Here is a 24,351-nt window from a genome sequence, read left to right as displayed (position 1 = left end):
CAACTAATCTGGGACGGACGAAAAAGGAAAATGTAACAACTAATCTGGGACGGAGGGAGTAATAAGTAAACAACCATTCAAAAACAATTATAAAATTAAACAATTTGAGTTTAACATTATTTAGAAAACTTTATTATTTTAATTCAATTACGGTGTAACATTTAAATATGGCTAGAATAATCTCATTAGTCACTAGTTTACATTTCAAGAAAACTTATCAATTTATGCTCAACTTAGAAAATATAATTTTCCAAAATATAATAAAATATTATTAAAATTATCAAAACTGATTTGGGAAATTGTTCAATTTATAAAGGTTGATTTTGGAACTTTTCCAACTTTTTGAACCTGAATTAAGAAAATATGATTTTCCATTTTAATTTTTTTTTATTGTGTGAGTTAAACGCAGCAGCAACAATAACTTCAGGGGACGGCTTTCCCAAAGCCTTTCAACATGGACAGCTGGCCAGAAGCCACCAAGGTCGCAGGTCATCTTCCACGGGCATAACATAGCCACGTCGGCCGACCCGACCACCAGCAACTGCCAGGAGCAAGACCAACAGCGTGGCCAGGACAACAGCAACAGAGCATCAGCGTTTGGTTGCTCTTTCGCCGCGATACCTCCGACCGTCGCCCTAATCACCGCCGGAACACGATCCTAATTCACCCTCCACCGTGGTCCACCGTCGCAGGTGGGGACACCCATCCATGGTGGGTAATTCTTTAAATTTGTGCAACAATTACCCAATTTAAATTAATCTTTATCCAACATTTGTGTAAAGATTAAGTAATTTAATTAGGGTTTAATAATCCGAAAATTATGGCAAAATATTCGATTTAATCAACAAACCTTAAACTGAATTTTAGGGTTTTTAAGAATTAGATTTCAATTTATAATCTCTATTAAAATTAAATCTAATAATAATACAAAATTTAGGGCATATTATCTTACTTTTTTCAAAAAATTCAGAAAAATAACAATTTCGAAAATTTTGAAATTAAATTTTCTTAACAAATAAAATCAGAAATTTTAACTGTTACCCTTAAATTTTATGATTAATCGAATTAAACATAAAAATTAACTAAATTCAATAATTAATATAGAACATTCTGAAAACTAGTGGAAAAATTACCAAAAAATTTCTGCTACTATATAAAAATCAGGGGATGATCAGTAGATTTATTTAACAAATTAATAATTAAATCTTTAATTATTAACAAATTATTTTCATGATTTTTATTAACCAATAAATTATTTAAAATCTAACGAATTTAATTTTAAAAAATTCCGAATTTTTTTGGAAAATTAACTTTTAATTTCGGCCCTACATTAAAAAATTCGGAATTTTATAAAAAAATTTGAGCATGATTTATAAATTCCAATCAATTTATATCATATGTTAACTTTGTAAATTCAAGCCGTAAATAAATCTTCCCTGAATTGAATTAAAATAATAATGTTTCATACAATCATGATCACAAAATATTATGCAAGAGGTTAAAACTGATACCACTGTAGGATAATATAGATGCATAAAGCGAAATTTTAGGAAATGATTTCCTAACATCTATCACAGGATCACATACATAACAATAATATGAATCAGATTATAATGAAACAATAATCACCTTTATAGCGTGTTCTCCCGTTTGTATGCAAACTTCGAATATCTTAGAGCCCCAAGTGTTACTCCTCTATTTAGTCCACGAACACCAGTTGAACACCAACATCGGCTATAACGGAAGAGAAAAACTTCTCTTGCTTTTGGTGGTAGTCTAAGGGGCGTTTACAAGGGAAGGGTTGTTTCAAATTTACTGATTAACTTGTTGTTCGTAAAACTTAATATTGTATCAATATATAATATTAGAGTTTTAGGTTAATTAGGAGAGTCAAATCTCCATGCCCTTTCCCTTATGGTCGGTTGGTACAAGGCCTACTAATGGGATTGTTTGCTTTTGTTCAACTAATGTTGCAATGTGTGACCTCATAGGATTAATATATTTTAGTTGTAGGTCCAATCAATATTGTCCTACTAATCACATATATTCTCCAACAAGCAGATATGATTACTAAAATAATTAACTTATTATCTTCATAATTAATTTCTTTTTATATTTAGTGATTGCCAGAAATGTCTAAGGACATAATTCCTTCAATAATATGGTAACAACTAAATTCAAAATTGAAGGAGAGAATATTACAAAGTATAAATACAAACTTTTAAGTAAGGCGGTCTTACAGGAAAGACCGCCTTGATGGCACTGATAGTGACACGTAATTACTGACATACTGCTTATGTCAGCAATATATATAGACATTTTTCTTCCCTTTTGCAAACCCTAATTCATTTTTTTCCCTCCCCTAAACACTCTGATCCTCTCTCTCTCTTAAACACTCTGATCCTCTCTCTCCTCTCCAGACCTAATGACGGTTGTCGGAGGCAAGAAAGTGAATCTCCGCCGCGATCGACGCCAGCGAAGTGAACAAATTTAGCGTCGCCGTTGACCGTTGTGATGAGTTCGTGGTTGCACGAGGAGCCATCAGCCCATCAATGGTCGCGTTAATGGTTACATGGCCAGGGTGGTGGTTAAGGTAATTTCCACCTCTCTTCTTCATCTCTCCTCCATTCTTCTTCCTCATGTAGTTTTAATTTCGAAATCTTGACTTGGATTTTCGATCGATTTTCGATTGATTTTTTCGATTGATTCAGGTTTTTGATCTTTTATGGTTTTTTAATTTTTTTTAAAACTTTGTTGATTCTAGTTTTTGTATTTGATTAATTTTGTCGATCGAAGGTGAGCGGGAGCATCCACCGCAAGATCTGTTCCTTCGGTAATGCGGCGGCGCATAAGCTTGACAGATCTTTGATGGCGGAGCTTCGAAATGAGGTAGCGTAACTCGTTCATCTCTCCTCCATTCTTCATCAATAGTTTTAGGTTTTTGATTTTTCAGCTTTTTAATTAATTCTGTTGATTTTACAATTTAGGTTTTTGTTTGATTTTTTTTTTATTTTTCTAGCAGGTGGTGCTGTGATGAAGGTGGCGCCGGTGATCGCCTTGTCGCAACAGCCGTCGGAGATGGGAAAAGAGAGAAATGGAATGGAGGACCGAGTGGCGGTGGCTGAGGTGGAGAAATAATAAGCGGCGAAGGAGATAGAGAGAGTCGCGGGGATGCTGGTGGCTGTGGTTGCGCGTCGCCGTCGAAGATGGGAGGAGAGCGGAATGGAACAGCGTCGGGCCTGTGGTGGCTGAGGTGGAGAAAGAATGAGCCGCCGCCTGATGCTGAAGGTGCTCAGTCTTGCCATAGCTGCGAGGCAAACGAAGGGAGTTGTTGATGTTGGTGATTTAATTTTTTTTAGTTTCAGTTAAGAACTGTGATCTTTTAGTAATGCTTTTGTTGGATTTAGTTAAGAAATAAATGGTTTTAGTTGATTTTTTCTGAATTTAAGTCAATTATTGTTTAGTTAACATTTATTCTCTTTTAGTTAAGAACAGTTTTGTTTTAGTTATGTTGATTTCATTTTAGTTAAGAATATTGCTGTTTTAGTTAAGATTTTTTTTTGTTTTAGTTAAGAATATTATCTTTTTAGTTGTGGTTAAATTTGTTTTAGTTGTGAATAATTTTGTTTTAGTTAAGAATTTTTGAGTTTTAGTTACGCTTATCTCGGATATAGTTAAGATTTTTTGAGTTTGATTTACGTATTTTTGTGTTTCAGACCAGTTTTAGTTAAGACCACAATTTTTAAACAATGAAACTAAATAGTTCAGCAATAAAACCAATTAGTTAAGAAATAGAATCAATTAGTTAAGTAATAAAACTAATTAGTTAAGGAATGAAACTAATCTAATAACTGATAAAGATTTTTTTTTCTTTTGAAATCAATTAATTAGCATTGAAACCAATTAGTTAAGCAATAGAACCAATTAGTTAACCAATAGAACCAATAAGTTTATATAAAGAAAGTATTGTTAAGCTTGAATTCAATTAGTTATGCAATGGAATCAATTAGTTAAACAGTGAAATCAATTAGTTAAGCAGTGAAATCAATTAGTTAAGCAATGAAAGCAATTAGTTAAGTACTGAAACTAAGTAATTAAGCAATGAAATCAATTTGTTAAGATTTTATGAGTTTTAGTTAATAAGAAGTTTGTTTAAAAATAATAACTATTCGACTCATAAGTTTAACTAATCGACTCATAAGTTTAACTATTTTGTTATTCAATTAGTTATGACATTTATTACTTTTAGTTATGTTTTACACTAGTTTAGTTAATATCTAAAAAATTGAAAATTTTAATTTCCAAAAAAAATTCGAAAAAAAAAAATTCGAATCGAAAAAATAATAATTTAAGCCTGAAATCCAATTAGTTAAGTTTGAAGTCCAATTAGTTAAGCCTGAAGTCCAATTAGTTAAGCCTGAAGTCTAATTAGTTAAGCCTGAAAAACAAAATTCAAAATTTTTTTTTTCAAAAAAAAAAAAATTAAATTTGTTTTTTTAAAAAAATTATATGCTGACGTCAGCATGACGTCAGCAAATGCGCCCACATGGCTGCCAGCAAGACTGCCAACAAGGCGGTCTTTCCTGTGAGGCGGTCTCACACAAAAGTTTCTCAAGTATAAAAGATGTTCTATAGCGCTTTTACGTATTGTTATAGGCTTATAGCCATGCGCGTTTAAATCCTCTTTAACTCTATTAGGTAAGTTCATTATATCACAACCATCAAATGTAACCAAAGATTAAAATGGCACTTATAGGAAAGTAGAATATAATACATGGGTGGGGTTTTTAATGCATTTTTTTTTATTAATATAGTACATGAGAAAGTGAGGATCTTAATAACCAAAATTAGAAACATGACTGTAATTTTGAGACACCCGATTTGAAAAACGGGACTATAATTTTAGGATATAATAGAGTGCAAATTTTGTTACAGTGGGACTCAAACCTGGCCCGTCTAGACATTTGATGAGGTTTAAATCTAATGTCTAATTGCTTAATATTATAACTCTACACTATGGAGTTAATTAGAAACTCTAGACTCAATCATATTTTTATCTTGCTCTCTGATCCACCTTATGGCACTTATCCTTGCATACCAAACCTGATTTGGCACGAAACCACTAACTACACTTACTAGTGGAGTTATCCGTTTATTCCCTTGGGATCTATAGGGAATCACGAGTTTTAGATCGTTGCTTATTGTAATACCATAAATGTATACTCCCTCCGTCCCGGAATACTCGACCCGGTTTAACCGGCACAGGGTTTAAGGGACTTGAATTGACTTATTTAATTTAATAGGTAGTAGTTGATAGTGGAGTATTATTTTAATGTAGTTAGTGGGAGATGGGTTAAAAGGTGGGGTTGGGGGAGAGTAGGGGTTGAATTTTTAATTATTTTTTGTATGGAGTAGGGGGTAGGTGGGTTAATAGGGGTGGAATGAGAAATAATATAATATTGTTATAATATTTCCATTTTTAGAAACAGATCAAGTATTAAGGGACGGCCCGATAAGGAAAACAGGTCAAGTATTCCGGGACGGAGGGAGTATGAAAAAGTTACTCTAAAAATACAACTTTTAAGTGGTCAACTTATAAAGGGTTGACTTTTTGTTTAACTAAGAATAAATCAATGTTTTAGACCTTTCTTTTGTTAAAAGGCTCCCCTCAATAATGACTTACTACAACACGTAATATGAAAACCCACTAGACAAATTAAACACTTTGTCTTTATAAAATTAACCAGAAGATTAAAAAATATTGTAATTTATTACTCGTTGTAGCAAGTCATTGTAGATGAGAGCCCTTTAAAAGAAGATAGGCCCACAAATTTATGTTACTTTTAGTTAAACGAAAAATCGGCCCTTTTTAAACAGAGCGCTTAAGTATATTTAGAATCAATTTTTCCAGATGTATATGTGTAGTATTTCCTCATTTGTTTTTACTCGCAACGTTGATCACTTTCACGTATGTTAATGCACAACTTTAATAATTAATATCTTAAATTCTCTTTAAGAAAAAATTATAAAAAGTTGATATTTTAAAAATACATGCATATTAAGATGAATTTAACAAGATCCAATATGAATATGTTTTATCCTACATATAAATCACGAACAATGGTCAAAGTTAAATATGTGAATTCAAACGTTACGAGTATTAAAAAACGGAAGAAGTATATGTTACTGCACAATATTTTAGTGTTATGGTGGAAATTTTACAAAATGCCATTGCTGCTTGATTTAATGAAAATTGTGATAAGGTAAGAGCCCCTGTGGTCAGTTAGCTTGGGTTAAATGAACAAGAATAGAAGAAGTAGAGTAACCATCTACTTCAAATGCAATTATCTAAAAGAAAAGACACTTCCCTGATGATCTCAATATTCTCTTCCTTATTTATACTGCTGTCACTCGTTACATCTTTCTCTTGTATTTTTAACTTGTATTTTAAACAAGGCATCTCATAACAGAATCTCAATATAATTAACTGGGATTCCCAATCTCAAGTGAATGCCCGTCCATTATATTTTATATCACCTCTCCATTGTCGAAAATTTGTTGAAGTCCCTACCAAATACATGTCATGTCAACTGAAGAGTTTGACAATATGATGTCCAGTAGCGGCAAGAGCTGGACTATGCAAAATCCAATTCAATTCACATAACACATCAAGAGAGCATATAATAGTTAATTAATGGTAAAATGAAACATGACTACATACATGTCATCCCATCACCACGGAGCCGTGAAGAGTGCAACTGGTAAGACGGGTTATGGTGATGGGTAACTAGGCGGTTGATATGGAAGAATGATTTTAGTTTTTTTTTTTTATCCATTTCTTTTATATTCCCTCTATTTCTCTTTACTTGCACCATCCCTTTGTGCATAAGATTTCAGGAAAAACAAGTTGGTGAGTCACACGAGAAATATGCAAGAGAGAAGCAAAAAAGTAGGTCTTAATTATTACCACTACCTTCTTCTTTTGTCATGCTCAAATCCCAAACTTAACCATAAAATCAAGGAAAAAAGAAAAAAAATATGAGAAATACAACCAGTTCCCTTCCCTTAATTTCTGTATCAGCCTACTGAGAGTAAATTAGGCGTGATGATTCATGTGTAATGGTAAAGGAGTTCACTAGTTAGTATTACTCATTTGAATAAATTGTGTTTTAGATTTTTCAGTATAATTAATATACACATGGGCACTATACTAGTTTACATTATAAATAATCCTGAAATCAAAGAGTGCAATTAAGAGCAAACTACTAAGCAATATAGATTAACCAAGCCCTTAGAATTGCATGGTAGGGCAAAGGGTGTTGCAAAGAGTAGCTATCAGAGAGTTTGAGCACTACTCACTATCCAAGGAATAAACTTCAAGCCTGTCCTTGAAAAACTGCTCTTTGACAAACCTCCCACCCCCTCCGCAGAAGAAAACTAGAAAAGTGCAGTTGAACATGCACCCTTCCTAGCACGTGTTCAGTTCAAAGGGGAAGCATCTGCCCCTCTGGTGAACGAGCTATGAGGGAGAACGGTGCTTCATACTATACGAGGGTTGTCAGCCCCTACAAGAAACTATAAAAATAAAACTCAGTAAATATGATGTATTTTCTCAGTTCACGTTTAGTTTTAGTTGCAACAGTTTGACTTTTGCACTTTTCACAAAGTACCTCTTAACCATTTTGGTGATTTATATAAAGGTAAAATACAATCGTTGATATTGTTAGATTCATTTCAATGTATATTTTCAAAATATCAACTTTTACACTTTTTGCCTAGAATGTGTATTGTTCTGCGAGAAAGACAAATTGCTACAACTAAAAGTGAAAGGAGGAAGTAGTAAGTCAAATTGTTGCAACTAAAAGTGAAAGGAGGAAGTAGTAAACTTTCTTTATTCAGTGGCAGTAGTTGGAGATCCCCAAAGTCATGACGTGTAATGCTAGAGGTCGTGAGATCAATTCCCAGAGTTTTCATTTTTTTTATTTTTACTTCTTCCAGGTTAAGTTCTCCTTTCAAGTTATACATCCCACTTTTTTAGTTTACATCCCACTTTTTTAGTTATGAACTTTTCACTTGATTTTTGTAAACATAATGTATTTGATAAAGTAATTTAGAAGTCTAAAACTTAAATGTCACGTTGTCAGCATAAGCATACTTTTCACCTAATAAAATAAAAAAATCATAATTAGCACTTTCTTTTTGTCTTCTTTTTTTATTATATAATTTTACCCTACATAAACAGCACAACAATCTTCTTTATAATACTCCAAATAAGAAACGTTTTAATTACTACATTATTTCGACATTCAGGTTATCACTTTAGCACTTAAACCTCAACACCCCCCCCCCCCAAACAAAAAATAATAGTTCCTTGCTATGGCCATTGGGAGGAATTAGTGAAAGGTATATGCAATGGAGTTTTTGAATAAAAACATTTACTCTACAGCAGCTCTGTCTCTGTCCACTTGGTACTAACCTAAATGCATATAATGAATGGTCTAACGTATATTTCTTTTAAGTGATACAAAGCATTGGTTAGTTTTTACCTGCTTGATCGTTGCCTACATTCACTGTCGCTATTTGCTTGACCCTTGTAAGAAAGGGTGTGTTGGAGCACCACTCAGTGGATCTTGAGTTCTTGACAAGTACTTGTGGATTTGTGGTATCAGCAGAGTATGGGCATCTTTCTACTTTGAGATATTGCGCAGCTGACTCAATATTTCAGCAAAATCAACAGGTGGAGGGCATGAGAAGTGCATGTATTTGCCAGTACACGGATGCTTAAACCTACAAAAGAGCAGTAAAATTGTTATGTACTTTACATCTGTTGCTCAACTTCAGGAAAGGGAAGATATAGGTTCTAATCTCACCCTAGAACCATAGCATGGAGGCAGGGCCTTTCTATGCTGGAAACTAGATTGTCGAGTTGTAAATGACCAACGCATGGGTTTTTTTGTCGAAGCAACGACAGGGTCATGTCCTTGGTTCCACCATACAGTTCATCTCCCACTAGCGGAATGCCCAAGTATTTTGCATGCACTCGGATCTTCAAATAACAGGAGGGAAGAAATACACAGCAAATTTTATGAGAAAGAATACAAAAATAAGTTCAGATCAATTTATCACATCTTTCCAGATCACATTACAAACTGAGTGGCCACATTAAAAAGTAACTTCACTTTTTAATTTTTGGAAGATAAGATCTGATGAACAAAGCCAAGTAATCAATGTTTTACAAAGAGATCATAATTCTTATCATACATGTAAACATGTAATAATTCGCCTTCAATCTATTTTACACAAAGCACAACTTCAGGCAATATAAATTGCTCCCAAACAAAAACTAAAGAAGGAAGTTTAAGGAAATAACTTGGGCACACTTTTACATGGATAAGAAGTGAAGTAATATGGTAAGGCATGATCATACATTATTGTGCCAACCAATGGAAAGTAACGTATATTTACATACAATACTACAAAGTACAAACTATTAATGAGCACACCATACACAATCTTTTTCTTTTACTTCAGGAATTGTAGTACAGCTGACAGATCCACCTAAACAAGAATATGACGACAATTCACTAACGAGTTTGATTATTTGAAGCACATTAACAACAATTGTTTTAGTTGTTTCACCTTAGCAGCTTATACAGCCAATGAAACTTGCAAGCGCAGATACTACTAAACACTTTCAAGATTCTTGTAAACCACAAGCCTGATAAAAGCTTCTGCTTAAATAATCATCATTACTCTGTATTCTTTAGTGCTAGACTGAAAAATAAGGTTATCAGACTTCATAGCCACTTAGCTTGTGGCAAAGCACACCTTCTCGAGTCACCGTCGATGAGATCTCAAAAGCCATATCAGATTTGCAATGCAGTCAATAAACAGCTAATATATTGAACACAAATCAATAGTTTTATTTATCCTTTATTCTAATGGGTCAGAGAAATTGGAGTTATGCAGTGCTTCCTATACCTGATGTGTACGCCCAGTTTCTAGTCTCCATTCAACCAACGCTGCACCACCATTGGCTAATACTTCAAGCACTTTGTACCTGCAGGTACAGGATGCAGAAAGGAAATAAAATGGTATTCATCAATTAATAACTGTAAGACAAAAAACCACAAACGGTATCATTGACTTATATGATTGATTTAAAGAAAAAAATTAGTTGAACACTTCTCGATCAAATCTAAAATACACTGCCCTTAGATTATAATACACAAATCTGACCCATTACAAAGGCTAGCTACAGATAATGCTTACCAAATCCATCAGCCCGTCTTAGATGACATTTCACTATAGTTTCCGGCACTTGAAACAAAATACGAATTGGCGAGACTCGGGGAATGAAAGGAACATAATTACTTTGGGGAGGGATGATAAAGGATGTGTTGTACAAAACCTTCTGCACTCCCGTATTTCTGTATGGAAATTCTTCTTGCTCATGAAATCTGCACCCTTTATTTATCACAAGTTCTTAACCATCACTTATCAAATTCCTAGTTTTGACCACCTTTCTCCTCCCACTCACTCTCTTTACCATTTTCTTTTTCCACAATATACTTCTTAAGTTTTTACTAACTAAACAATAGGAAAGACAGATTATACAATATTACAATTACATTCGCGTTCATGGCAATGGTTGGTTGTACTGCAAAAGTGGGACATATGGCAGGTGTTACATTGCGTTTCATGGCTGTCGCGGACTCGTGGGACAAAATGACAAATTAGAAATTCACTTCACCGTTGTAATTTGAGAGTTTTGAACTTGTTTTTTTACCCCCTACCCCAGTTGCCACAAATATTTTATTATGGTTTTCAAGAATCAAGACATGACTTTGAGCATGGGTTGGAATATTTTAAAATGTTGCATATATTGAAATTACAAATTGAGATGAATATAACAAAATCCTCCATGACTATATATTCCCCCTTATATTGAAGAGAATATACTGTCGAAGTTTGAAAATTTTGGCTTTTGAAAAGCATTTGTGGCACCTAATTTTTGATAGAGGGAGTTAAACTCAGGGTACCTTACCTTGGTATTTTGTTAAGAACTTAAAGGTTCTAAATGGCAGCAGCGACCACAATATGAGTTTTCTTTACATAATTTTTAAGGTTTTTCTACACGAGGCCATTAGGGGTATATATAAGTATTAAGTATGTTTCTAAATCCTAACATAGTACTGCGTAGTAATTTTGAAATTTAAGACAACGCACAACGCACATCGATCAGCGTAATGATGCTTATTTAATGCAATATTTCTCATTTATCTTTATACAAACTTGTACAAAGCCCTCAAGGCTATGTAAAGAAATTTTTATCTTTTAATTTTATCAATACGCATCACGACAAAATGAAACATTTGGTGCATAACTTCACTTTTTTTTAATAAGAATGTAATATGATTTTCAAACACATGTTACATATAAACTTCCCAAGGCGCCATAAATAGCAAATCCATTACCAAGATGGTCTTTACATAACAAAATTACAAAACAACCTTGATATAATTCCGGAACCTAGTTACCTGGTATTTTCTGAACCATTCTTCCTTGCCATTCTAGAACTTTTTTATTTTCTCTTTTCTTTCCTTTCTGTCATTCCCTTACTTTTTTCCCCGCAGATTTTCATATTATTGGTCCTTTTCAGGAAAAAAAATTATACTAGTGAACCTTGATATTGGAAGTAACATTTAAGGCTTTCTCAAATAGTTGAGACTCTGTTTGAGGTACCCGCACATTTGAATTGGTTTCACTTGCTTATCCAGAAAGACTAGTTCGACTAAAAAATCAACAACAAGTCAACAACAACAACAACAAAAACCAAGCCTTAGTCCCAAAAAGACTGGCGTCGGCTAACAAAATCAAAAATTCATATTTATCTATTATACTACTCCGTAATACTAAAGTGGAGGTTTTGTTTCCCTCTAAACTACCACTTTCCTACCCATACTTGCACATTTTTTTTAGAATTAGAAAACCAACTTCTGCCAATCATTAATTAGCCTTATTTACTTCTGCAACTTTTTAACTTTTGCCTATCATTAATTATTCTACGACTTTTTAACTTCTGCCTAGCATTAACAGTTTGATACTGTGATATACTGCTCATTTGCATTCCAATTGTGAAGTACAGAGTACTTATTTATTTGATAGAAAATGTATACTAATTTTAAATTGACTATATAAGAAACTATAGTCTAATCACCTATTTTTACTTTGTTTCTAGATTTAATTTGAAAAACCCATTCATGTTCGGGTATTATCTACTCCATAGTAACATAATACGTACAAATACCAATGACTTTTAATTCTAAAAGGAAAAGAAACTTATAAAGAAAATATTTATGTATATGAGGTACTCTGTACAATGTTGTGTAAACTAGCCTTTGTTTTAATCCGCTGCTTATTCTTCTATCAGAACTTAAGAACGTTATGATGCAGTGGTAGAGACGTAATTTACCTACTAGCAGCATGTCTTGAAGATCCGGAGTATTTATTTCCAGTAATAGCAGTCATCCGAATTCGGTTATTTAAATCACGACCGATGTGAACCTCAACGCGACCAGAAGCAGAAGTAGGCAGCCCAGAAGTGACACTCAAGTAAACTCTGTTAACTGTATGGGCTTTAAATTGCTCTGCCAAATTAGCATGAGAGTGTTCATTCTGTCAACAAAACATAATCATGTACAATATTCAGATTTTGCCTGAACCATCATCTCGTCAGTTGCAATAAAAACAAAACATCCTGCACAAAAAATAAATTAAAAAACAGACCTTAGCAACCACCAGCAATCCACTAGTGCCTTTGTCTAGCCTGTGCACTATCCCAGGGCGAATTGAGCAGGGATCTGTCTCTTCACAAGTACTTTGATTTGTAGGATGGACATCTATATTCAGATCATCCTCAGAAACATCATCTGCCTCAGAAAGCCATTCAGCATCAGTTAATGCAGCATTGGGAAGACTGCAATGGTTCAAAACTGCATTAACAAGAGTGCCTCTTGGATTTCCAGGTGCAGGGTGGACAACCTGATGACAATACAGATATTCACAGTATTAAGCCAAGCAGGAAATGATGATGAAATTTGTAACCCCCGAATCAGACATCTTACAACTTTCACTGCTAGAAATAGGCATCCATCACAACTAAAGATACCAGTCTTTGGTTACAAACATCATTCTGGAAGTCTTTGACTATATCCAGTTACTTTTTGGAATCTTTGATCATCAAGAAGCTACTAAAATTTCTAGTAGTACTTCCATCCAACAGGAAAATACTCTTAGGATGGAAGGTGCATGACAAACAAGTTTGATACTTTAATCTGTAACAGAACTAGATTACAAGATCCTCTTATATCAAGGAAAACAATTCAATATTAACCCTCTTGCATTGAATTTTCCGCCCATGATAAGTTGAGAAAGGTTTAACATTCATCACATGTTAATAATTCTAAAAGCCTAAATTTAGGACGAGATCAAGAATGTTATGAACTGAGAGGTCTCACTAAAGAATCCATAAGGATATACTCTGTAACAGTTTTCCGAATTTCCATACAGCAGTAGAAACCATAGAACGCTTAGGCGACGGACGATCTCATATCAAATAACAACCAGAATTATGTAAATTTTAAATAAGGAGAAACACAGTTATCACGCTGCACATATTCCTAAAGTTAGTATACATCAAAAGATAACACAGCTAATTAATGGTGTATGAAAGACCTTCAACAAAGCATGACTTAGTAATCCTTACCATATGTGGAGGTTTATTCACAACTAAAACATGATCATCCTCATATATAATATCCAAAGGTATATCCTCTGCATCAGCCCTCAATGGTTGCAATTTTGCTATAGTGCAGTTGACTTCATCGCCTGTTCTCACGGCATATGATACCTGCAAAACCAAAATCCACCCTGGTGAGAATTTCAACATAGTTTAAAATGACTATCTCGGACAAACAATAAGGTGCATTTCTATTTTAGACCGTCCCAAAATTAGTACTCCCTCCATCCCACATTACTCGTTACACTCACCTTTATACAAAGTTTTAGGTGAAAAGGGATTTTTTTGGTTATAGTGTTATTTTATTGAAAAGTAAATGTGATAGGAGTTAGTGGGGTATTTTTTAATTGAATGAGAGACAGTGTGAGGACCAGACTTTTGTTAGTGGGAAGAAAGAGATAATATAATAAGTGTGAGTCATTCCTAATTTGGAAGTGTAACAAGTAATGTGGGACGGATGAAAAAGAAAAGTGTAACAAGTAATGTGGGATGGAGGGAGTATACCACTTGAAGAGATTGATAAAGGCAAATTTTAGATAAATAATCCACATTATTCTTAATATTACAAAAATAATCCCAACTTCAAATAATTACCATAATAATCTTAGCTGTCAAGGATTCTTACGGAAATACATTCTAGGTTAATAAATGTAACAAATTAAGCGGGATTTGTAAGGTTTAATCATTAAGGCATCACGAGGAGTTCAATTAGCGCCAAAAACTAATCTCAGTTATTATGATCGCTTACATTCCTTAATCTCTGTTTTATCATCCCTACAAGGATGCGACCATAACCCTTGAAGAATGAAACCTCAAGGTTGCAAAAAAAATGAGGAATTTCTGCTTAACAAAGGACATCCCAATGTGCTGCAATTGAATAAAAAGGTAAGTTTCTATTAAATATAAATTATTAAGGTTATGGTTTGTTAGTTGTGATGTGATGATTATTTTATAGTTATGATTTAATGATGATCTGCCAGAGTTTGGATTAGATTTATTTTAGTTAACTTAATTTATGCAGGAATTATGGAAGTTTTTGCAAAAACTCCTAATTTAGAGTATGTACGAGTATGAAAGAGAAGGCCCTAATGAGTTGTGTTACTGGTGGTTGATTAAGTTAGCTAAAAGATGTGGTGCTTATAAGAATACAAAAAAAGCTTTACTTCTTGCAATCTCGGATTAGGGATGGCAGTGGGTCTAAGGACCCTACCCCACAATTAGGGTTGGTGTCTTATTTTTTTAGACCCAGCAAGGGTAGGGTATGAGGTCTATGAGGTATCAGGTAGGATAGGGTAAGGGTCCAATGTGTTCAGATCCGGACCCTACCCATGGAACCTTAACAGACCCTACCCATACCCAAAACTAGACCCCTTCAAATTTTATAAACAAATTCAAAAACAAAATAAAACCCTAAGCATAAATTCCGTAAGAATCCTTGACAGCCTCTAGCAGTCCGGGGAATTTTTTTCCAGAGTTATAGCTTACCCAAACTCCGTGAGTGAAAGAAACCTCAAACTCCTACAGCGACCCACCCGCAAGCAAGTGAGGCAGCCATGTACCAAAGACCAACCTCAAACATTTTTGTAGGATGTTGATGAAGAAGTCAGTGGTGATAGGGAGGAAGACTACTAACTGGAAGACTATTAACTATCATTGATCTTGTGTAGTTGAAAATTTTGTGATTTGTGAACTTAGTACTTTAAATTGTAATGTGCCTAAGGAAAGACAAGATGTTTGTGGAGCTATTATTCAATTAGATCTTTATTTGTTTTAAATGTCAAATTAATCGTCAGTCTTGCATTTTTTTTATTTTTTGCAAATTACATACAATTATATTAAAAAAATAGACAATAAAGTTATAGAAAAAATAGGCGAAAGATTCATTTCGAACCCTAGAATTGGGTCTGGTAGAGTATGGGTATAGGTAAAAAATTAAGGCTCGGGTCCGTGTATTACTAGACCCTAACCAGACCCTATCCATTATATTTCCTACTCGAACACTAGAGGATGGGTTGAGAAAGATTTAAGACAAAGAAGTCTTGGAAACATGTAGTGATGGAAAAAGGTTGGATGCATCACCCTATATGTATTACATGATATAGGTGAACTTGAAAGCACAACAAAAAAAGCCACCAATGTCACAAGTAAAAGTAATACAGACCAAACATGACAAACAAAAGCTCTTACTAAAGATTTAGTTACCAAAAGGGTCAATGTAATTATCCAATCCTTGAAGAGTTGAAATATGTAGTGACCGTCCATGGTGTATTAACGAGCTTAATGAGAAGTATGATTCATAACGTGAAAACATAAATATAAAATTCCTCTCAAATACAAATTTAAAATAAATCAAATGGTACAACAAGTGAGTGGTTATAGGAGGAGGATGAAGATTTTGAGCTGTTGTTTTAAAGAGGAGTTGGTTGGGTCTGATAATGATCACACAAGTGGTGATGATGAGTGGAGGAAAGCAAAAGACATATGTTCTTGGAAACAAACCACAAAACAACACGCTAATTTGGAGAAAATTCTGGTTTAGGAGATAATTGACAGCTGAGAATTTTGGAGATTGTACTAGTCATAGAAATTATACACCAATATTTTGGATTAAGTACGTCAATTTTGCCTTTAATAATCAATATTTCAAAATTTCTGAAGAAACATGTGATCAATTTAACCAAGATTGCAGTCCCTTAGAGCTTATTACATGGATGCATACATTGTAATATTTTCCTAGCTACCAATTTATGTGTGTATGTTATAGCTGTCATGTGTAAAGCTGTCCAAATGAGATGGCATTCGTTGATAGGACAACTCCTTGTATAAAAGGTAGAATACTAGGTCATTATTCCTAGGTTGTACGGCGCAGCCATCACAATTCAACACTGAAATAGAAAACAAAAGGTAGCAGATTTGCTTCTTGAAATCTATTACATTATACTAAAACAGACACCAGGAATGACACATGTCATTTCCTGGTGCAATATTTTCCCGCCAAAAGTCACTTTCCTAAAAAAAATCTAATTTATTTTCTTTCCCTTTGTATAGACTCTTTATGTATGAGAAAAAAGTCAGTATTAGAAGATTTTGGTAATATGTTTAGTCAAATAGTCATATGAATAATAGAAAATATATTTAATCAAAATACTCCATAGGTAAAATTAACATATTAAGCCTATCGAATATTTTGGTCAAATTATCATATTAAACATACAAATTATATAATACGTAATAGGATAGTTTAATAATAATTTTTAAAAATAATACGTAGTAGGGAGGAAACTGCGTATTATATTATTAAATGAATATGCTCATGATTTATTAACTACGCATTAACTTTAAGGGATAAATATTCCATTTAAATATTTATAAAAAAAGATGGTCGAATAATAACTTTTGAATATCCGTGCATGCACGGGACCTAATCTAGTTGGAAATATTTTTCATACAAAACTTAAAACTTTAACAAAGCTGTGTCGAATTTCTTTATGGTTGATTATCCTGGTATAAGCTTCAAACAAACCCTTGTTCACTAAATTCAGTGTGAAAGGCTTCAATCTTTTTCTCACAAAATGGGAGAATCAACTCAAAATGCAAACTTGAATCCATAAAAAGACGTCTCTTTGTTGTTGTCAATGAGAAATTGAGAATGCTTCTACTTCTTTAGGAACCATAATCTTCGATGGAAATAACTTTCTCAACTAGAGCAGGAACGTGAAGATAACTCTGGAAGCTAAGAACAGGCTTGCTTTTCTTGAAGGAAAGCATCCAAAGCCTACTGAGGGAGCAGATGAGATTCAAAAGTGGACCAAATGTGACTATATGGTAAGATCTTGGCTTTTTGCTAATATGAAACCTGAAATAGCGAGTGGCATAAACTCTATTCAGTCTGCAAGAGAGGTGCGGGTTGAATTAACAGAAAGATATGGTCAAACAAATGCTCCACAGCTTTACCAACTTAAGAAAGAACTATGGGAATTCAATGGAACACTCTATCCGTTAGTGATTACTATATGTTCTTGAAGTGATTCATCAGCTGTAGTGTATTGCAGAAATGTACCTGTAGTTTGGTGAAGAAAATGTTAGAACTTAACCAAACTGACAAGTTGATTAAGCTTCTGATGGGTCTGAATGGCACCTATGATCAAATGAAACCTAATTTTCCTGGTGTAGATCCACTCTACCTTTGAACAAAGCTTACACCTTGGTGCTTCAAGTTGAGAGGCAGAAACAAATCACAGGGGAAATGGTCCAACAAACTGAGTGCCTTTCAAATTAGCAAGTTTTCAGAAAAGAGATTTTAAGAAAGCTAAGGTAGATATGAAATGCAAACACTGTGGCATGAAGGGTCATGTCAAAGAAGGTTGTTCAAGATCATTGGCTACCCTGAATGGTTCAAATGAGCTAAAGGGAAGCAAAATGTGAGACTGGCAAATATGTCAGAGTGGAATCTACGAGTGATATTCCTTTTGATGAGTTTGCTGAACGGAGTTCAAGCAACATTAATCTCATATCTGCAGTTGTTCAAGAGGTTATGAAAGCGTTCCGGGAGAAACAAGGAAATGGAGGTCTCACAATAGAAAATCCAACATGAGTAGCTTACAGCCTCAAAATGCAGCTACTTTCAGTTTTCACGATATTTTTTATTGCAATTCACGGATAATAGATTCAGGGGCTTTGGATCCCAAGGCTAGAAATATGAAGTTGTTTAGTGAACTGAAAATACAAAGAAGCCTCTAAGTGTGATACTTCAAGATGAAACCTTAAGAAAGGTCACTCAAATTGGTGTTGTGACTTTAGCACCAGAAATAAAACTACTGAATGTTTTTACCTACCGGACATCAGGCATAATTTTTTTCTTTAAGCAAGCTAATCCAAAATAGCAGCTTAAGGATACTTTTTGATGAGAATGGGTGTACCTTTCAAGGTCAAGCATATGGTGGCAGTGGCTTATGGAATGGAAGGGAATGGCCTAAATAAGTTTAGCTTGGAAAGAGAAAAAACAGGAGGTAGTTCTACTGATAAATTCAGCAGCAACATGTTCTAGCTGCAAATTCTGTTAGAGACTACTCCCTCCGTATTTAATTAAAAGATACACTTTCTATAATTGGCCGTATTTAATTAAAAGATACACTTTCTATAATTGGCCGTATTTAATTAAAAGATACACTTTCCTTTTTTGGCATGTCATGATCCCCCTTCCAATTATATTAATATTTCTCTCCTTCTTGTAGTCCCCACACTTACTCACGTCATCTTTTTACTACAATAAATAATTCACCCACTATCCCACTTTTATCTTATTTTAATAAATTCAACTCACTCTCCTAAACCTACGTGCCGGTCAAAGTGTATCTTTTAATTAAATACGGAGGGAGTACAAATCTGTTGTCTGTAATAATTCGATTACTTTGGATGTTATGCACTTATGCATGCTAGGTTGGGTCATGGATCTTTATCAAAAAGAGCTTTGAGGATCCATGTTGGGTTACCAAAGCATCTATGGGTGAGTGCAAAATGGCTGCAACTCATCTCATTAATTTTTTGCTTACAGGGGTGGATCCAGGATTTATAAAATGGGGGTCCAAAAATTCTAACCATTACTAACCATATTTTTAACCAACTAATAATTGTATTTTGAACCTAGTCAAGCTACCATACGTCCATACCTATTAAATAAATACATAAAAAACAACTAGCTAGGTCGTGAATTTACGTACAAAAATGTTAAAAAGATTCCCTAAACCAATCAATAAAACCATAACTCGGAGTATGGAGTACTCCATATTAGGCAAAATTAACATTGTAAAGAACATTTTCTTTGTTTGAGGGGACACGTAACAAATAGAGACCAAGTTACCTTTTAGTGACTTGTGAGAGAAATAGCATTATAATATTAGATGGTAAAAAAACAACTCAATGGCTTCAATTCACGTGACCAACACTTATATTGAGAGGACATGTGCTTGTAGCTTATATTTTGCTATAAAAGGAAAAAGCATTCTGACACAAAATTCTACTATTGCAGCTTACCATGGACATTAAATATGGGAATTTTTTTTTTCTTACTTTGTAGTTCACGTTTTTTTTTAATAATGGGGTCCAAAGGGACCCCATTAGGTCTGCATAGGTCCGCCCCTGGTTTCTTAGTAAGCTAATAGAGTGGAAAAATCCTTATGAAAGGTTAGTGAAGAAGAAACCAGAATATGAACATCTTAGAACAATAGGGTGTTTATGTAAGTACTTAAGTGGAACTAAGAAGAGTTCAGATAAGTTTGATGAGAGAGGAATAAGAAGCATACTGGTGGGATATCCATATGCACAAAAGGGATACAAGCTCTATGATTTAGAGAAGAGAAAATTGTTTGTCAGTAGAGATGTAGTCTTTAAGGAAAACATATTTCCTTTCATACACCTAGGAGAAAATAGAAATGAACTTAACGCAAGGTTAAATGATTAACCCTTGACAAGTTCTCCACTAGAGATTGATGTAATTGACGAACATCAAGGTAATGGAGTTAATCATGAGACTCTGAATCAGATGGATACAGTAGGAGGGAATGAAAACAATGACACTGATATTCAGCAACATGCAATACAACAAGAACTTGAGCATGAAAATGCCTTACAGCAAAGAATAGAGATTATTAATGCTCCTGAAACGAGGAAGTCTGTGAGAGATAGAAGAATTCCAGATAAGCTGAAAGATTATCAATATAAATTACCTCCTAGTAATATGACAGATCATGATGATCTATCACCCTCATTTTCTGCATACAAGTTGGATGATTCAGATTCTTACAGTGAAGAATATATTGCTCCATTTAATAATGTGATAAAGATGACAGAACCAGTAACATTCACAAAAGCAGCCAGTCAAGAAGGATGGGTAGATGCTATGAATGAGCTTAGAGCCATGGAAGAGACTGGAACTTGGGAATTTTGTGACCTTCCACCAGATAAAAAGGTGATAGATTCTAAGTGGTGTATAGAATAAACTTATAAAGCATGACAAAGATGGGAAAGATTAGGCTTAGAGCCAAACTGGTGGCTAGAGTAGATAGACAACTGAAAGGGAAAGATTAACCGCACACTTACTCTCCAGTTGCTAAATTTGTAACAGTTAGAAATTTGATCTGTTCATACATACAGAATGGTGGATTGCAAAGCAGCAACATCCCCATTTCCATCTAGCGCTAAACTTTCTATAGAAGATGGAGATGTGTTGGGAGATTCTGAGAAATACAGAAGGCTAGTTGGGTAACTACTATGTCTTAACTTGAGCAGACCCGACATCTCATTCTCTGTTCAACAACTAAGTAAATTCATGGCTTGCTCAAGAGAATCACACTTGAATGCAGCATTACATGTTTTGAGGTATCTCAAAGGCATACTTGATTGGGGATCGTTCTATCCTAGCATTCCCTTCTTCAACTGGTCGCCTATTCTGATGCAGATAACGGTTCATGTACGGATGTACCTTCACTGGAAGGTCCTTAACAGGATGGTGTGTGTTCTTAGGAGCCTCATTGGTATCCTGGAAAACAAAGAAACAGAAAACTGTTTCTCAGTCATCTTGTGAGTCATTTTGGTATACAGAAATATAGTGAGATAGTTTGGGTTGATGGTGTCCTAGAATTTCTAAAGATCCATATACCTAAAGCTATGTTACCTATCACCATGTTTCGTGATAACAAGTATGCTATGCATATTGCTGACAACCCTGTCTTACATGAGAGGACTAAACACCTAAACAAGGACTGTCATTATGTTAGAGAACATGTTGAAAATGGTATCCTTAGTACTGCCTTTGTCAGATCATCTCTGCAACTTGATGAAATCATGACAAAGGGATTATCTAAACAACAACACAAGTTTCAATGGGGAAAGTTGGGACTGATCCCTTACATCCAAGTCCAACTTGAGGAGGGGATGAAGAAACATGTGATCAATTTCACCAAGACTGCAGTTCCTGGGAGCTTATTATATGGATGCATACACTGTAATATTTTCCTAGCTACCACTGTTTGTTTCAGTTATAGCTGTCATGTTGTAATGTGTAAAGTCGTCCAAATGAGATGGCATTAGTTGATAATACAACTCCTAGAATAAAAAGTAGAATAATAGCGCAGCCATCACACAATCAAACACTGAAATAGAAAACAAAAGGTAGCAGATTTGCTCCTTGAAAAATGAAAAACTCTTCATACAAAACTTGGAACTTTAACATAACTGTGTTAATTATTTTTTTTTTACTTTCTTTATCATCCCACATTTCTTCCACCACTTCATTACCATTACGAAATAAATCCGTTAACATTACTGCTTTTTATTACCGCCTACCAAACCGGCAATCTACCAATTACCAAATTGTTAATTACAAAATTTGACTAGTAAAATACCACAGCAAAGCTACAATTTATGAAAACCCAATCCAGAAAATGAATTAGAGAGAGATGAGAGTAATACCTTATCGACAATGCGGCCATTAACGCATACAAGGCCAGCGCGTATACTGGATTGAACCCTAGCTCGGCTGATTCCGTTAATTTTGGTAGAAATCCAAGTGTCGAGCCTAGTTTTCGCGGCGCCTTCAGCTGCCACTTTCTCCTCCAATTTAACTCCTTCATAGCTTGTTCTTACGCCGGCGTTGCAGTCGGCGGAAGTGGTGGAGGAAAGGGCTTTGACAAGGGTTGAAACCCTAAATCGAAATGTATGGCGCGGAGGGAATTGGCAGAATGTGGGAGATGAACTGAGCGCCAGCATTTTATCTTTTTCTTGAATTTCACTGACGATTGGATAATATCTCTGAAGCAGCATATACCGGGATATTTTGGGCTATTTGCAATTTTGCATTAGTTAAACTTTTCGACTCAAACAAGTTAGTGACCGTGTGATTTTGCATTAGTTAAAACTTTTCTGACTCAAACTAGTTAGTGATCCAAGCGATGTCCCGAATGTTATTGTTATTGGTATTTGACGGGGGAAAATGCGGCAAATAAACCCTGTTCTGGACAAATTCTGCTTAGAGTCGAATTTGTCTTAGAAAGATGCTAATAATCGTTTGAGCAAGATAATTACGAGATGATGAGAGTAATACGTTTAAGCATAAAAGAGTGTATTATTAGGAAGCAATGTTCTATTTACAAAATGATAATTCGAGGCCTTATATGGCCTTACATGAGGATGTAACGTACAAAAAGGCGGCTTAATTAAGCCATTAATACCCCCTCCCTTAACTCAAGCTCCTATTTAATCATTGTCGTAACCGCTGTTGTTTACATAACCGTTGTAGGCGAGCTGGTCAGTCGCCATTCACGCCTTGTTGGCTGCCATGTATGTCTCATGGTGGCACATTTGAGCCACGTCACTAGGAGGGTAATTTTTCCCCTATCAATTGTCCTCAAACCCATTTTGAATTTGTTCCGGGAAGTTCAAAAGAAAAATGGGTTTTCTTTTCGAAAAAAGGGAGGAAATAACCTCCTGCTCTCCCAATGATCGGTGTGATGTAATGATGGTCTAGAGAAGCCAACCGCCAATCACTTCAATAAATACATATCTACACTTCCACTTCCTCACGCTTCCTCTCTCTCTCTCTTCCCAACTGCAAAAATTCGGAGTTCTTCTCTCTCCAGAACTCAGGTAACCACCTGTAATACCTCGTATTTTTCTGTATTTATAAATATATTTTATTATATTTATAAAGTATTTTTATGATTTTTGGAATTTAAATCGCATTTAAATATTATTTAAATGTATTTTAAATTAATTAGAATATTTATTATTTTAATTAATTACCAAACGAATTTATTATTTCAAGTTGGGAATTTAATTGGGTTTCAAAAGTAAAACGATTTTAAATTAATCTAGCCCAATCCAATTCCAAGTTTAAGTCCAAACAAACTAAGCAAGCCCATCTTATTGTTTAATGAATCCCGAAAGGGAATCCTAAACCCTAACCCATCTTATTGTTTAATGAATCCCGAAAGGAAATCCTAAACCCTAGCCCATCTTTGAGTTTCCTAAGCCTATAAATATAGGTGCTCACCCTCAAAATCTCTCACTATTATTCATTAAACCTAAAAGTAAAACCCCAACCCTAAATTCTTCTGTCTTTCGTCAAACTTATGTTTGGCTATTTTTCTCCTACTTCCATTCGTTTTCAGAAAAAGGTTTCTTCTTCAAAGTTGTAGATCTCAAAAAATTTTGAACTTTACCTCAAAAATCGATCGATTTCGAGTTGTAGATTAGACGTTATGAGCGTTCTAAAATCCTGCTGCAGTAATTCACTCCCTCTTTTTCTCTCGCCTCTCACGCCCCTCGACCCTCACAACAGCACAGCCGCGTGCTGTTGCTGTGTGTTGTTCTTGTTGTTGCTGTGCGTTTTTGGCCTCGCCCACACACGCTCGCCTCTCTTTTTCTCTCCCTCGTGCCTGTCGTGCACCAAAGCCGAAGCCCTGTTGCTGCTTCCCTTGCCTGCCGCGCACAATACACACTCGTGTGTGTGTTGTGTGTGTTGTTCGTTGTTCCGTATACTCCGTATACTTTTA

General features: G+C 34.7%; 1 protein-coding gene and 1 long non-coding RNA gene across 4 annotated transcripts; one reads left to right on the top strand and one right to left on the bottom strand.

Annotated features, from left to right (window-relative positions):
- Positions 1-368: 368 nt before the first annotated feature.
- On the top strand, positions 369-3,479 carry LOC110778126 (uncharacterized). The gene is made up of 4 exons (XR_002530674.2): positions 369-711; positions 2,421-2,593; positions 2,797-2,889; positions 3,023-3,479. It is a non-coding gene; the product is annotated as an uncharacterized lncRNA (long non-coding RNA).
- Positions 3,480-6,352: 2,873 nt separating this feature from the next.
- LOC110778124 (RNA pseudouridine synthase 2, chloroplastic) lies at positions 6,353-22,638 on the bottom strand. Of its 3 annotated transcripts, none has more exons than XM_056828218.1 (9): positions 22,271-22,638; positions 21,282-21,338; positions 13,769-13,912; positions 12,790-13,044; positions 12,476-12,678; positions 9,982-10,060; positions 8,871-9,046; positions 8,547-8,787; positions 6,353-6,567 (listed from the first exon to the last, which is right to left on the bottom strand). In XM_056828218.1, exons 1-8 carry the CDS (start codon positions 22,619-22,621, stop codon positions 8,688-8,690), a joined length of 1,365 nt encoding a protein of 454 aa, XP_056684196.1. In that variant the 5' UTR covers positions 22,622-22,638; the 3' UTR covers positions 6,353-6,567; positions 8,547-8,687. The 3 variants fall into 3 exon arrangements, with proteins under 3 accessions (XP_056684196.1, XP_021838373.1, XP_021838374.1); XM_021982681.2 differs by lacking the exon at positions 6,353-6,567 and adding an exon at positions 7,118-7,575; XM_021982682.2 differs by lacking the exons at positions 6,353-6,567; positions 21,282-21,338 and adding an exon at positions 7,118-7,575 and having other exon boundaries at positions 22,271-22,636.
- Between the last annotated feature and the right edge of the window lie 1,713 nt (positions 22,639-24,351).

This window comes from Spinacia oleracea, chromosome 5, assembly GCF_020520425.1.
Source record: "Spinacia oleracea cultivar Varoflay chromosome 5, BTI_SOV_V1, whole genome shotgun sequence".
NCBI lineage: Eukaryota > Viridiplantae > Streptophyta > Magnoliopsida > Caryophyllales > Amaranthaceae > Spinacia > Spinacia oleracea.
Note: the sequence above shows the minus strand (reverse complement) of the source record. Positions and strands in the feature narration are given on the sequence as shown.

Coding starts and splice junctions, on each gene's coding strand:
- LOC110778124 (XM_056828218.1), bottom strand. CDS start 22,621: ATGCTGCTTCAGAGATATTATCCAATCGTCAGTGAAATTCAAGAAAAA. Junction 9,047..9,981: donor AAACTGGGCGTACACATCAG/GTATAGGAAGCA, acceptor TGTTATTTGAAG/ATCCGAGTGCATGCAAAATA. Junction 8,788..8,870: donor CTCCATGCTATGGTTCTAGG/GTGAGATTAGAA, acceptor GCTCTTTTGTAG/GTTTAAGCATCCGTGTACTG.